Source organism: Macrosteles quadrilineatus, unplaced genomic scaffold (assembly GCF_028750875.1).
Source record: "Macrosteles quadrilineatus isolate MER2022 unplaced genomic scaffold, UCM_ALF_1.0 Scaffold_8__2_contigs__length_117827958, whole genome shotgun sequence".
Classification (NCBI taxonomy): domain Eukaryota; kingdom Metazoa; phylum Arthropoda; class Insecta; order Hemiptera; family Cicadellidae; genus Macrosteles; species Macrosteles quadrilineatus.
The window spans coordinates 90,410,286-90,422,382 of NW_026542601.1; the positions used below are offsets into that span (position 1 = coordinate 90,410,286).

Genomic DNA, 12,097 nt, shown 5'->3' on the forward strand with positions numbered 1-12,097 from the left:
TAACTTATAACATTTTTAGCAGCAAACATCAGTGGCACTCTATTTCAAAGGTTTTTAAAAGAAGGAATAAAGCAAGTTATACAAGTCAAATCATTTATTAAAATTCAATAACCATATGTATACATTTTTAAAAAAATTATCCACACTATTGATAACTGTTTAGGAGCCAAAGATAAATCATTTGAAGCTACTCTAAGTAAGCCCATTGTGATTATAATTGAAAAAATAACAAAAGCCTAAAGTGAACCTGTAGCACTAACTCAACAGTCAGTCTGTAGTCATCAGTGTGAAAAAAAAATTTCAGAAAATTTAGTTCTAATTGTTAAATATTCAATTTTTTCAGATTGTTTAATCAATATGTAGAAATAATCATGTAAGTATTACATGAGTATTGCTTACTATATAAACACTATACTGTACAGTGTTTCTACAGTCAATAGTATTACATTTATATAAAAAAGAATTTCCGTTATTATTTTATTAACTTAAAGTAAACCCCATTACAAATTTAAATGTTCTAGATAACTCATCAACTTCTTGGTCACAAATTGTCAGTTGGTGAAAGTGAGGTTTTACTGTGTATAACATATGGTTATCTATATCTTCTATACTAATGTACAAGAGTTGTTCCAAAAATAAGTTACATTCTTTTAAATAGGTTTTAAAAAGGAAGAGGAGCGCGGAGAGCGGAGGGCGGAGAGTTATTAACATGGTATTCCACTCCGCTTCTAGGAAAATAGTAACATTAAATTACCTAAGACAAGGGGAGTCTGCTCTCCGCGTTCCTCACTCAGTGCTCCGCTTCCGTGCCTAGGAAAGCCCAGCTTTAGAGGTACAGGTTCTGCTCCCAAGATTCTAAATTTTTGTTTTTATGAGAACAGTGAATTAGTTTGATTAAAATATTTATGAAAGTATACTTATTTTCATGGAAACAGAAGGATCATTACAATGTATAAATTTGTTGGAATAATTTTGATATATGGTAGCTTTTTGTTTACAAATTTGAACCTATAAACAAATGATTGGATCAGGATTAATAGGTTTTAAATTATATCTAAGAGATACTGGTACAATTCTAAAAATTTAACTCACTAAATTTTTTTCACTTTTATTAGTGTTTTAATTCAATTTACAAACTAAATTTCAACTGTACCTACTTTTATTCTGTCCATAGCTACGTACTGCTTATATTTTATCATCTATTTCACATTCACTTTTTTTTTTACATTTACAGAAATCTCCTTAGTAGTTTTGTTTTTACAACACTGCTTTAATCTGACTACCTATATGTAAAATATCACAAAACTAAGCTGCACGCAATTCACTTTTGTTTCTAAAATCAATTAAATATCTGTAACATAGCCTAACAATGTTTTTTTATTCAATGTTTTAAATATTGATATAAATTAATGCAAATACATACGTTTTGAACTATGGAATGATTTAAAATAGGCAGAGGATACACGTCCGGTAACCAGACGTGGATTAGGCGTCCGGCAATTACTGTCATATAACATAACCTAACCAACCAAACTTGCTGATACAGTAGAACCTCTTTAATCCGAATCCCCGTAATCCGAACGTCCACTAATCCGAACCCCTCATTGCTATACTCTATACACAGTACAGCAGTTCTTTATTGTATACTGTATTTAATGTACAGTACCGTTTATTCACCATGTTTACTACTGTATTGAATAAACACTGTATTTTAATTTATTAAACATTTTATTCACTTTTCCCAAAATAATTTAGATCAATTTTAGCCATGTTTTAGCTATTGTTATGTAAAAACAACAATATGTTCTGTAATCCGAACTATTCACTAGTCCGAACTACCCCTGGTCCCAATTAGTTCGGATTAAAGAGGTTCTACTGTAATAAAAATAGTCGAATGAAGTTTAAGTTCTGTTCATAAAATAAAATTATAAATGCTTCAAATTCTATTAAAGATGTACAGTTAAGAAGATATTGCATTCTAAGCAAAATCTTTGACAAAAAGGTAGTGACACCGATGGATAAGTACCTCTTGAACATCAGCCGAGTAGCCTACTCTATCCAATACACCACGAACATCGACGGCATTCCACCGTATCGGTGTGTTAATGGTGTTCCGGGCCAACACAATCCGGTGACGTCACTGCCGGACGCCTAATCCACGTTCAGTTACCGGACGCGTATCCTTTGCGTTTAAAATAATAACTGTTATGTATTATCATTGACTATATATACCTACAGTATATAGGAGTATATATAGTCAATGGTATTATGTTGTTGATTTATTAAATTTATGCTCCGATTAACAATAATATTAATTGGCTTTATAACACAAGGTAATACAAGTTTTTCATTACCTAGTTTATTTTTGCTTATTACTATTACCATAGACTAACCAACACAAGTAGACTTCTCATCCCATTGTAAATTTTGAAGCACGTTTTTTGTGTCTAGTTCATGTACGTGACACATGGGCGCCAGTGTCGACGAAACTTTGTTTCTATTATTTTAGGGTTAATTTCTTGATTTGTGCTTTACTGTTTGATTATATAACTAGGGGACAAGTTATTGTTTATGATTAGATCGTATTATTTGGTTAAAGGAGGTTTTAAATGGCTGTAATAACGGGAAACAAAATGTAAACAAAACACGACCTCTACATAAACCGTACAGAACTAACAATAAAATTGTCTTCAGCTGTTCCATAAGGATGAGAAATCTACTAAGGGAGTATGTTTTATCTATGTTATTACTGTGATATATACACACTGATCTGCAGGTAAAGACTGAACTTTGAAAAAAGCTCAGTGGCTATGGTAAAACAAATCAACTAGGCCTGTATATGAAATCAATATAAACTTTTTTTACTTTAATGCAGTAAGATATTTGTTGTGCGATTACCTGTATTTTTCCTTACTTACCGGTAGGCCCACTTTATATGTAGGCCTACCGGTTCATTGTTCAACTAGGTAAATAAATGTTTAAGTAATTTGGGTACATTATTTCCATAAATGCATCATCAGCTCCTCATATAATTCGTACTAGGTAGCCTTATAAGTTAGCCTAGCCTTAAAGAAAGAAATTTTTCAAACAAATAGTTTCAGTTGAGTTATGCTCCTGAAACCAAAGGGGAATGTGTAACTAACTTGTTTTATACAACGGAATCCAAGATCAATTTGTTTTGCTTCAGTTTCCTCTCTGTTGCGAAGCACAGGTACAACAGGCTGCACTTAACTTTAGTTCCTACACTCATTCGAACGAAAATATCGATCGATATATCGATTGTTCGATATATTGTTTTGGTTAGTTAGGTAAGGTTAACTTAACCTAACTAACCAAACGATATAGCGAATGAAACAATCGAATAGTCGATATTTTCATTCGGTTGTTTGTGTAGGACCTAAAGTAAAGTGCAGCCGTACAACAGCTAGTGGTTTATAAAAAAACCAAGAGGTTTTATTGTTAAAACATTTAGGTCTATCTCTCAAGTTATGACAACTTTGCTTTCTGTAACAGGGTACCGGTACCTATAGTTTTTATTTAGGCCTACACAAAAGTAGGTCTAGCCTGTAGATTTCCTTAAATGGTAAAACCAAGCAAAACTACTTTCATACTTGCTAGTTATACTCTAATTTAGTTTACCTACTCTTCTCTTTTTCATGTGATTTTCGGAGTGCTTCTGGAATTGGAATTTGGTATAAAATTGTTTAGGACAGTCAGTACACTTGAACGGAAGTTCTGTAGCATGGACATAAGAGTGTACTTTTAGATGTGGTTTTGTTAAAAACCTTTTGTCACATATATCACATTTATAACGGCGCTCTCCACTATGCTTTCTTATGTGAGTCCGCATCGATGTAAGAGATTTAAAACTATTTCCACACAAATCACAGCGATAGAGTTTTTCATTACTATGAACACTCTTGTGTTTATGGAGGCTAGTTTTATGTCTAAAAGTCTTATCACAAATTTGGCACTGATATGGCCTTTCCTCAGTGTGTATTAGGTAATGATGTTTCAGATTTCTGTGTTTGGCAAAAATCTTTCCACAAATACTGCACACTTTGGACTTGTCCTCGGACCTTGGTCTCTTTATTCTGTGCTTGACATCAGGATAGACAAGCTTCTTCTGATGTACCAGTATGGTAGGTTTTGTCTGTCCAGTTTGCATGATACCTAGGTTCACATTTGCATCTACATTAGACCCTTCTTTAGGTGAGTCAGGCATATGCGTAAGCTCATGTCTTTTAAGGGATGTCAGCGATTTCACTGATACGTTACATATAGCACAGTATAAATATTGTTTGGCATGTTTTTCAAAAATATGCTTTTCTAAGGATTTGATTTTGTGAGGACCATAGTTGTTCCTACAAACACAACACTTGCAGCATCTGTCTGAGCATAAGAAGTTCATAATTATTTATTATTATAAGGTCTGATTAATTCACAATAGGTCTAAATGGTTGATCAATAAGTCATTGGATTTCTTGGGTATGGGTAGATAAAGGCCTAATCGTTATCTTAACGATATCCTGTGTAGGCTAAGTTAATTACTTTCACTTTGATCAACTCAGCCTACTACTTATCAATTTAAATTAATTCATTCCAGGGGTCAAGACAGTCACTATCCAGGACTTCACAAAATATTTTGGAACTAAACAATTTAAAATATATAAAAGGTTAAATTAAGCTACAGTACAATGGTCAACTCAAAACAAAAATAAAAATTCACATAGGTTAGGTAAAGTCACTCACACCTTCAATAACAAAACAACATAACCAAACAAAACAAACATGCTGACGCTGAACACGCAGCCCTAACTCTTTTTGTCGTATTCTCGCTGATGCAGTGGTCTGGGTATTTTTGTCCATGAGACCACAATGTTCTCAGAGTGTTTGCTATGCAGTTTCGTTGTTTATATGACTATGTTTGGCAGCTGATTACAAGATTCTGTGATGTTCAATAGCATTAAAAAGTTAATAAGTTTACCAACAGGGCGCAGCACTATTATTTTTTTAAATCTATATGACAACAGCAAATTTGCAACTAAAAGGTGAGTGAGCATAAGCCCCCCACAACCCACACACTACCAGACCAGACCGTATGGCTGCAACCAGACCGTTTTGGACGGCTCTACACACTCCCAGACCAGACATTCCAACATTCGAAATTGAAACACCATGGTGAGAACTCCAACTAATGGATAATGACTGTCATGACGGTCTGCCGTCTGACAGACAGCGCCACACACTCACAGACCAGACAAAAATAGTGGTGGGGGAACCCAGGGCTAGAGATATACATGTATATCTGTAGCCCTGAGGGGAACCTCAGACCGTCTGTGGTCTGAGGGTTCAACCATCAGATCAGACACGCAGACAGTCTGGTCCGAGAAAATTGGTCTGCAGACAGCCCCACACACGATAAGACAAGTGCCAGATGCCAGACCAGACGGTCTGGTCTGGTAGTGTGTGGGGGCTTTTAGCGAACGAACTTCAACCTGGGGCCCATTTCATAATAAAGTACAAACTAATATTATTAGTAAATCAGCTGATCGGCCAATGCAAATCTAATGGAAATTACAAGCTACAAGTTGTAACTTGTAACTTGTAACTTGTAGTTTATTATGAAATGGGCCCCAGGAGGCGAGTTAGCGTAGGGAACGAGCTAACTGAAGGCAAGTGAGCGCAGCGAACGAGCTCCAACCCAAAAGGTGAGTGAGCGTAGCGAACGAACTTCAACCACAGGACGTAATTGAGCCATGCAAACGAGCTCATCTTGAAAATAAACGAGCATTGACAATATTGACATAAAACCACATTAGGAGTAGGACAGGCTATCGGGCCAGCTAGTACTGTATACAAATGGTGTTTGGGACATCAAAATGAAAAAGTAAATCGGTCCCGAGCCTTGTAGCCTTGTATGCGATTTTTCAGCACTATTTGTTTGAGCCTTTGACCAGCTTTGACCCTCTCTTCATCTTCATCTTCCTCCAATCCCTTCAATCTTCGTCTCCAATCCAATCCAATTCTTTATTCTTTACTTCAAACGAAACGATTAATGAAAACATGGCTGCTTCTACCAGAATTACACTGCACTTGATTCTACCTAAAAATGAAGAGAGAATGAACCAAACTTTATAATTTAATCGTTATTTTAGTTGTAATGAGTTACAAGGTAAGCGAATACAATATTTATTTCACCGAAATTAATGAAGTTAGCCTAATAATAATGTTTTGTCAATGCATTCTTTGAGGTTGTTGAAAATGTTTTCTTTACTAGCACAAAAAGGGTTTTCATTCTATTCTTAGTAATAAGCATTCCATTGTTGAAAATATTTGTCTCCTTTCCACAAATATTGTTATTGTACAATAGTTAGTTCCCATAAAAGCTACCCTTTCCCTGTAACCTGGATGTGTGGAAGAAAGTTTTTCATGCAATAAGGAAATTGGTTTTCCAGCAAGTTCAAGGTGGTGAATAAGACTAAATTCCAATCTCTACTTAGTTATTAGGTATTTTAGCTTATTTATTAGCTCTTGTAGGTCTACGTTAACAGGTGTAAATATGCCTTACAGCTTATGTGGCATATTTTAACGCTATGTTAACCCAGGAGCGAGGGGGCCAATGTCCCGATTTTTCCCTGACCTAAGGTGGCAAGCCCTGCCCTGAATAACTTAGTGATTCCACATGAAAAAAAATCCAACTTACCGGGTCAAGAAAATCCAGTTTCATCCCAATTTTGAAATATGAAGAATCCCGTTTCACCTATCCCGTAAGATTTTTAACCCTCCGAGTGTCACGCGTCATAAAAATGACGCACAACACACTTTGTGTAGGGTCACGCGTCACTTTTATGACGCACAAACATCGTTTACGGCGAAGGCTCTATGACTGACTGAATCGGATTGAACTGGATCGAGTTAGGTATCGTTCTTTCCGTAATATTCTAAGCTTTCTCCAGAGGTCTGTCTCTAAGCGCTATTCATTTTAGTTCCGAAAATATTGTAGCAGACAGCTGACGTGCGTGTATTTGTAAACAGCTAGGTTCCCCCGGACCGATGACTGATGTGTTTTATTACGTTTATCATTGTTTTAGTGTTAAAAATCAAAAGTAGTGATATACGTGGTGCATTATAAGAAGATTTAAGTGGTTTTGAAGTGCTGGTTGATGATCCTGAAGAAGTAGGTAGTGATATTGATGTAAATTATCAGCCACATTCCTAGCTATGGTTAGGCTATGCATTCTTAGCTAAACGCTATGTACTGAAATCCGTTTTTCGCTCATAACTTATTTATTTGATAACTTACCTCGCTATATGATTATATATTTGTAATCCTCATTAAATTTAGAACAAAGTGGCTATTTTCAAATATTTATAGGCCTATAATTTATACAATTTCATTGAGCGCGAACTTATTTTTTTTTGAAAATTTTCGAAATTATATTTTTTTTTACCTAAAAATTTTTTTTTTTAAATGTTCCTTATGTTTTATATATAATATTGAAGCCCATGATTTTCCAAACAAAATGGTATATAGAACATTAGAATTAACATTGTTTTAAGCTTCTCAGATCCGTTTTAATAAAACCTTGCAAAGGGGCCAAAAATAGGTGGACATTAAGGCCTAAACTATGGACACTCGGAGGGTTAAGTTCAATCTCGGTTGTTTATTTCATGTAAACATCATGTTTTTATAGGCCTGGTTTTCTAAATATTGCTTATCTTATTATTTGCAACAGGAATTTAATCGATTGGGGTAAGTTTTTCTCTTCAATTAAGTACAGTAGAACCTCTTGGCAAATATTTACTGTATTTACATTGGGATACGATGTTATTTTTATATGTCTACTTACAGTATTTTTAACGTTGAATCCAAAAATGCAATCAGTTTTTGTCGGAGAGATTCCTAAGTTGCCGTTGTGGCCGTAAAACGAAGGTTAGGATTACGAATCTAAGGATAATTGAGCCGTATTGAAGGTAATGGTAATATGGCGTGGTCTGGACTGGATGGGTCCGTACTGAGTGAGGAGTGAGGAGGACTGAGTGAGAAGAGCAAACAACTGTTTATACTTGATCTAAGGGTGCGTTCACAAAGAAAGCTGGTTACAAGTAACTTACTTTCAGCGCTTGTTCCATGCTGTTGTGTGTTCACAACAAACACTTGCATTTCAAGCTCAGTGTAGTCTCAGCTCAGCTCTGGTTGAGACAATATCTTCCTCAAGTGATGAAGAGTTATTTTTTATTGAAAATGTAGAATTAAAAGGGTGTAGAATTTAGGAAGGTGTTCATGCAATTAACCGCGGAAGATAATCACGTTTAATTACATCCTCAAGAAAATTGAAAGTGTTTTAGTGAAGTTTTGGGGGGATTGGCATAAGCAACCTATCCATGCACCAGAACGAATTTTGGACCAATAATAAAACCTAAAAAATACTTGAAGGGAGTTTTAAACACCCTATGTAGCTGATTAATTATGATGCAAATAATATTGTGAGATATGTTCAACTGTTTTAATTTTCTAGGTAAATAAAGTAAAAGTATACAAGTTTCATCTATAAAAAATCCAACACAACACTTAATTAATATTGAATGAAATGTGTTTGTCTATCATCTTAATACATATAGGCTGTGTTATATTTGTCCTATTGGTTACGTTATTGAACATTCTAGGGAAAAACCACAATATGTGGGTAATATATTTTTTTGGAAATTGAAAGCTCTAACTACTTGAGCTATCAACTCATCGACATCCACACTGCACTGTAGTTTGTAACTGACTGGTTCGCTCAATAAGCGCCGGAAAATGAGTACGAAACGTTCTTGCGTGCTTGTCAGAGCTTGTAACAAGCGCTTGCTAGCCGGCACAAGCTTTGTCTGTGAACACACACGCTTGATACTATGTTAACTTTTCTCACGCCGGTTCGAGCTTGTAAGCGCTTGCCAACAAGCGCTTGTAACCAGCTTTCTTTGTGAACGCACCCTAATGCGGAATGAAATCAAATCAATTCGTTTTGATTTTTGAAACCAAGTAATCAGTTCTTATTTAGGAATGTGAGGAAGGTAGGTCGGGGTTTATGCGGATTCAAGACTGTATTAAGTGTTTTGAAGTGAGGTTAGATTAGGAAGGTAAAGGTTAGGTTATAATGAACCGACTCATTAATTTATGCAACTTCCAGACTGTTTTTACACAATTAAATAGCGCAAGCATTTTTGATAGCCTATCGTTATTTCATTGTGTTTCACCCACTATTCCAATTGTGCAAAAACAGTCTGGAAGGTTCATAAATTAATGAGTCGGTTTCATTATAACCTAACCTAACTTACCTAATCTAACCTCACTTCAAAGGACTTAATACAGTCACAAATCCGCATAAAGTCCGACCTATCTTCCTCACATGCCTTTTCTGACATAAACTGCGATTTAAACATAATATTAAGGTTGGGTTGGGTTAGGTTAGATTAGATTAGATTAGATTAGATTATGTAACATCATTTATTAGTTGCTGATACATTAAATTATGCACTGTGGCACGTTTTCACTTTTAGACACAATGGGATTATGTAGGTACTATGGGATTATGCACTATGGCACGTTCATTAACAGACGTTGAGGCATTAGCCAATGGTTGAAGATTGGAATAAGGACAATGATCATGTCGGCAGTGGCCTAGCTTCTATTACTGATATTTTACGTGAATAAATTATATTTTGTTTTATATTTTATGTTCATGTGATTAATAGTTTATGTATCGTAGTTGATTTATTGTATTTTTTAAACAGCACCAAAGTCCATTTTCTTTGAAAAATCTAGTTATTGCATATTGTAACTCTGATTTTGCTCTCATGGCGTCGTGTGTGGTTTTGTCTGTTTAGTATTGAATGTAAAGAACTGACAGCTGTTTCCACTCCACAAACCTTCCACCCCTTTTAGTGTTAGTCGCCACTAGAACTTGGACTCGTCCATACCACAAATATGTTAATAAATCTACAAAACTGAAGCTTAATATTAATGATTTAACTGTACGGCCACTTAGGAATCTCTCCGACCAAAACTAATTGCATTTTTGGATTCAGCGTTAAAAATACTGTAAGTAAACATATCAAAATTACATCATATCCCAATGTAAATACGGTTAGGCCTAATAATTACCAACCTCTTTAATCTGAACCTTGTTAATACCAACGTCCACTTGCCCAAACGCTGTAAGCTCAGTTCAGATTGTAGGGATGAGTTGTTCTTTATTTTACTGTTTTTATTGATATACGCACGGTAATTGTTCCTTTCCCGTAACAATTACTATCCATCTTAGATACGTTCTAGCATTATGTAAAAACAAAATATGTTCTGTAATCTGGGGCCCTATTTTTTAAATGGTTGGCTGTTGAGTTGAGTGTTGAGTCACTCAATTTCCAATCGATTCGTATTTTTCAAACGGTTGACAGTTGACTTATCTAACCAAAACTACTCACCACCTATCAAGTTGTTGAGTGGACGGTTGACTGTAGTTTCTTCTTCCTCATTCGGCAAAAATTTCTCTTTTTGAGTTGACGCTATTTTGTAATTGTTTTGTTTACTACTTACTAATTGCAATTAGAGGTTAGGTATTTGTTGACATTGACATAGTAGCACCCAATACTTAATTACTACTAAATAACGGGTTCGGGTTGTATCCTTGTTGGGATGTATGCAATACTTTGAAATAGACTAGGACTAGGCTTACTAATTGAACTTATTATAAGACAATTTTTATTAAATGATTTAAAGATTGATGGTAAAAAGAAACAATATCATAGTTAGGCCTAGATTGTTTCAATACCATAATTTGCCTAATAAAGGGATCAAATCAATTTAAGTTACTGTATGCGTTAAGTGCAATGGCAAATATCCATTTAAGCTTTAACCTAAATAGGCCTACAAACACAATTAAAAATAACATGAAACAAAAACGATGAAGGGAATTAAAATAATAATGTGTGTTCTGAAATAGAGACAAAAAAGGCAAACAATTTATTTCGGGTATACCTATAATGAGCTACAGCCTAAAACAAGCATCCATATCCATAGTAAATTTTATCCATAGTACTTTTGCAATCACCAAGAATAAGCAAGACATAACCTCAATCTCTCACGAACGGAGTTGACAGTTCACCTCAGTGTCTCGAAATATGGTAGATTGAGATTAGCTCATTATCCAGATTTTAGAGTAAGAGGTTAGATCGAAGATCGCAGGAACTTTGCATTGTGATTGGTTCAAAATGGCGTCATCTGAATTCCGCGCGGTCGTACGCCTACATTTCCCAAACGAGGCACTCAACTAGTGATTCCCAACTCACTTCCAAACTGTTGGATTTCAAAAATACCAAATCCTGTTGTTGGTTGAGTTGAGTGTTGACGATTGACTCAACTGTCAACCATTTCAAAAATAAGGCCCCTGAACTATTCAATAGCCCGAACTAACCCCGGTCCCAATTAGTTCGGATTGAGAGGTTCTATTGTAAAAAAAAAAAAACAAACAGATATCAGAGCTGAAAATTCCGTTTAATCCTGCATCTCGTTTCTAACCACTCATAGTCTTAAAATCCCGTTTTCGGGATAAAAATCCCGCGTATGGAAACACTGGGATTATCGGGTGAGCATGGACAACTGCATAGGCCTAAGTTATTTCTATTGATTGCAAGTTGTCAATGTTTTTAGATGTGGTTTAAATCCCACATGCTGTATTTAACGGGGTTCCGCAAGGTTCCATTATGGGACCTCTGTTATTTTTAGTAACAATCAATGACCTCTATACCAGACTTGAAGGTAATTGCATGTTGTATGCTGATGATACTTCCCTTATATCATGTAAAGCGACCCGTGAACAAGCAGAGCTGTCTGTTAAGAAGATTTTTGAGTCAGCCTCAAATTGGTTTGTTGACAATAAATTAGTGCTCAATAATGGGAAAACACAGTACATAACATTTAGCCTATGTGATTCCCAGATTGTTCCTTTCCAAGAGCCTGTCAAACTCCTTGGTATAACCCTTGACCCCTGTCTCAATTGGAAAGACCACATAAGCCAAGTCTGTACTAAACTAAGTAGAGTAGTACATCTTT

General features: G+C 35.4%; 2 protein-coding genes across 2 annotated transcripts in view; one reads left to right on the forward strand and one right to left on the reverse strand.

Moving 5' to 3' along the window:
• Positions 1 to 1,310: 1,310 nt before the first annotated feature.
• LOC129000868 (gastrula zinc finger protein XlCGF49.1-like) lies at positions 1,311 to 4,741 on the reverse strand. Its single transcript, XM_054427923.1, has 2 exons — positions 3,644 to 4,741; positions 1,311 to 1,333 (listed from the first exon to the last, which is right to left on the reverse strand). Exons 1-2 carry the CDS (start codon positions 4,409 to 4,411, stop codon positions 1,322 to 1,324), a joined length of 780 nt encoding a protein of 259 aa, XP_054283898.1. The 5' UTR covers positions 4,412 to 4,741; the 3' UTR covers positions 1,311 to 1,321.
• Positions 4,742 to 6,068: 1,327 nt separating this feature from the next.
• Positions 6,069 to 12,097, forward strand: part of LOC128999776 (histone-lysine N-methyltransferase SETD2-like) — a 42,068-nt gene continuing 36,039 nt past the window's right edge. The window contains exon 1 of the mRNA XM_054426449.1: positions 6,069 to 6,175. The gene's annotated coding sequence lies outside the window, so the exon portion shown is untranslated. The remainder of the gene's footprint in view (positions 6,176 to 12,097) is intronic.

What these genes read in the sequence shown, in the direction of transcription:
- LOC129000868 (XM_054427923.1), bottom strand. Translation starts at nt 4,411, where the DNA reads ATGAACTTCTTATGCTCAGACAGATGCTGCAAGTGTTGTGTTTGTAGG.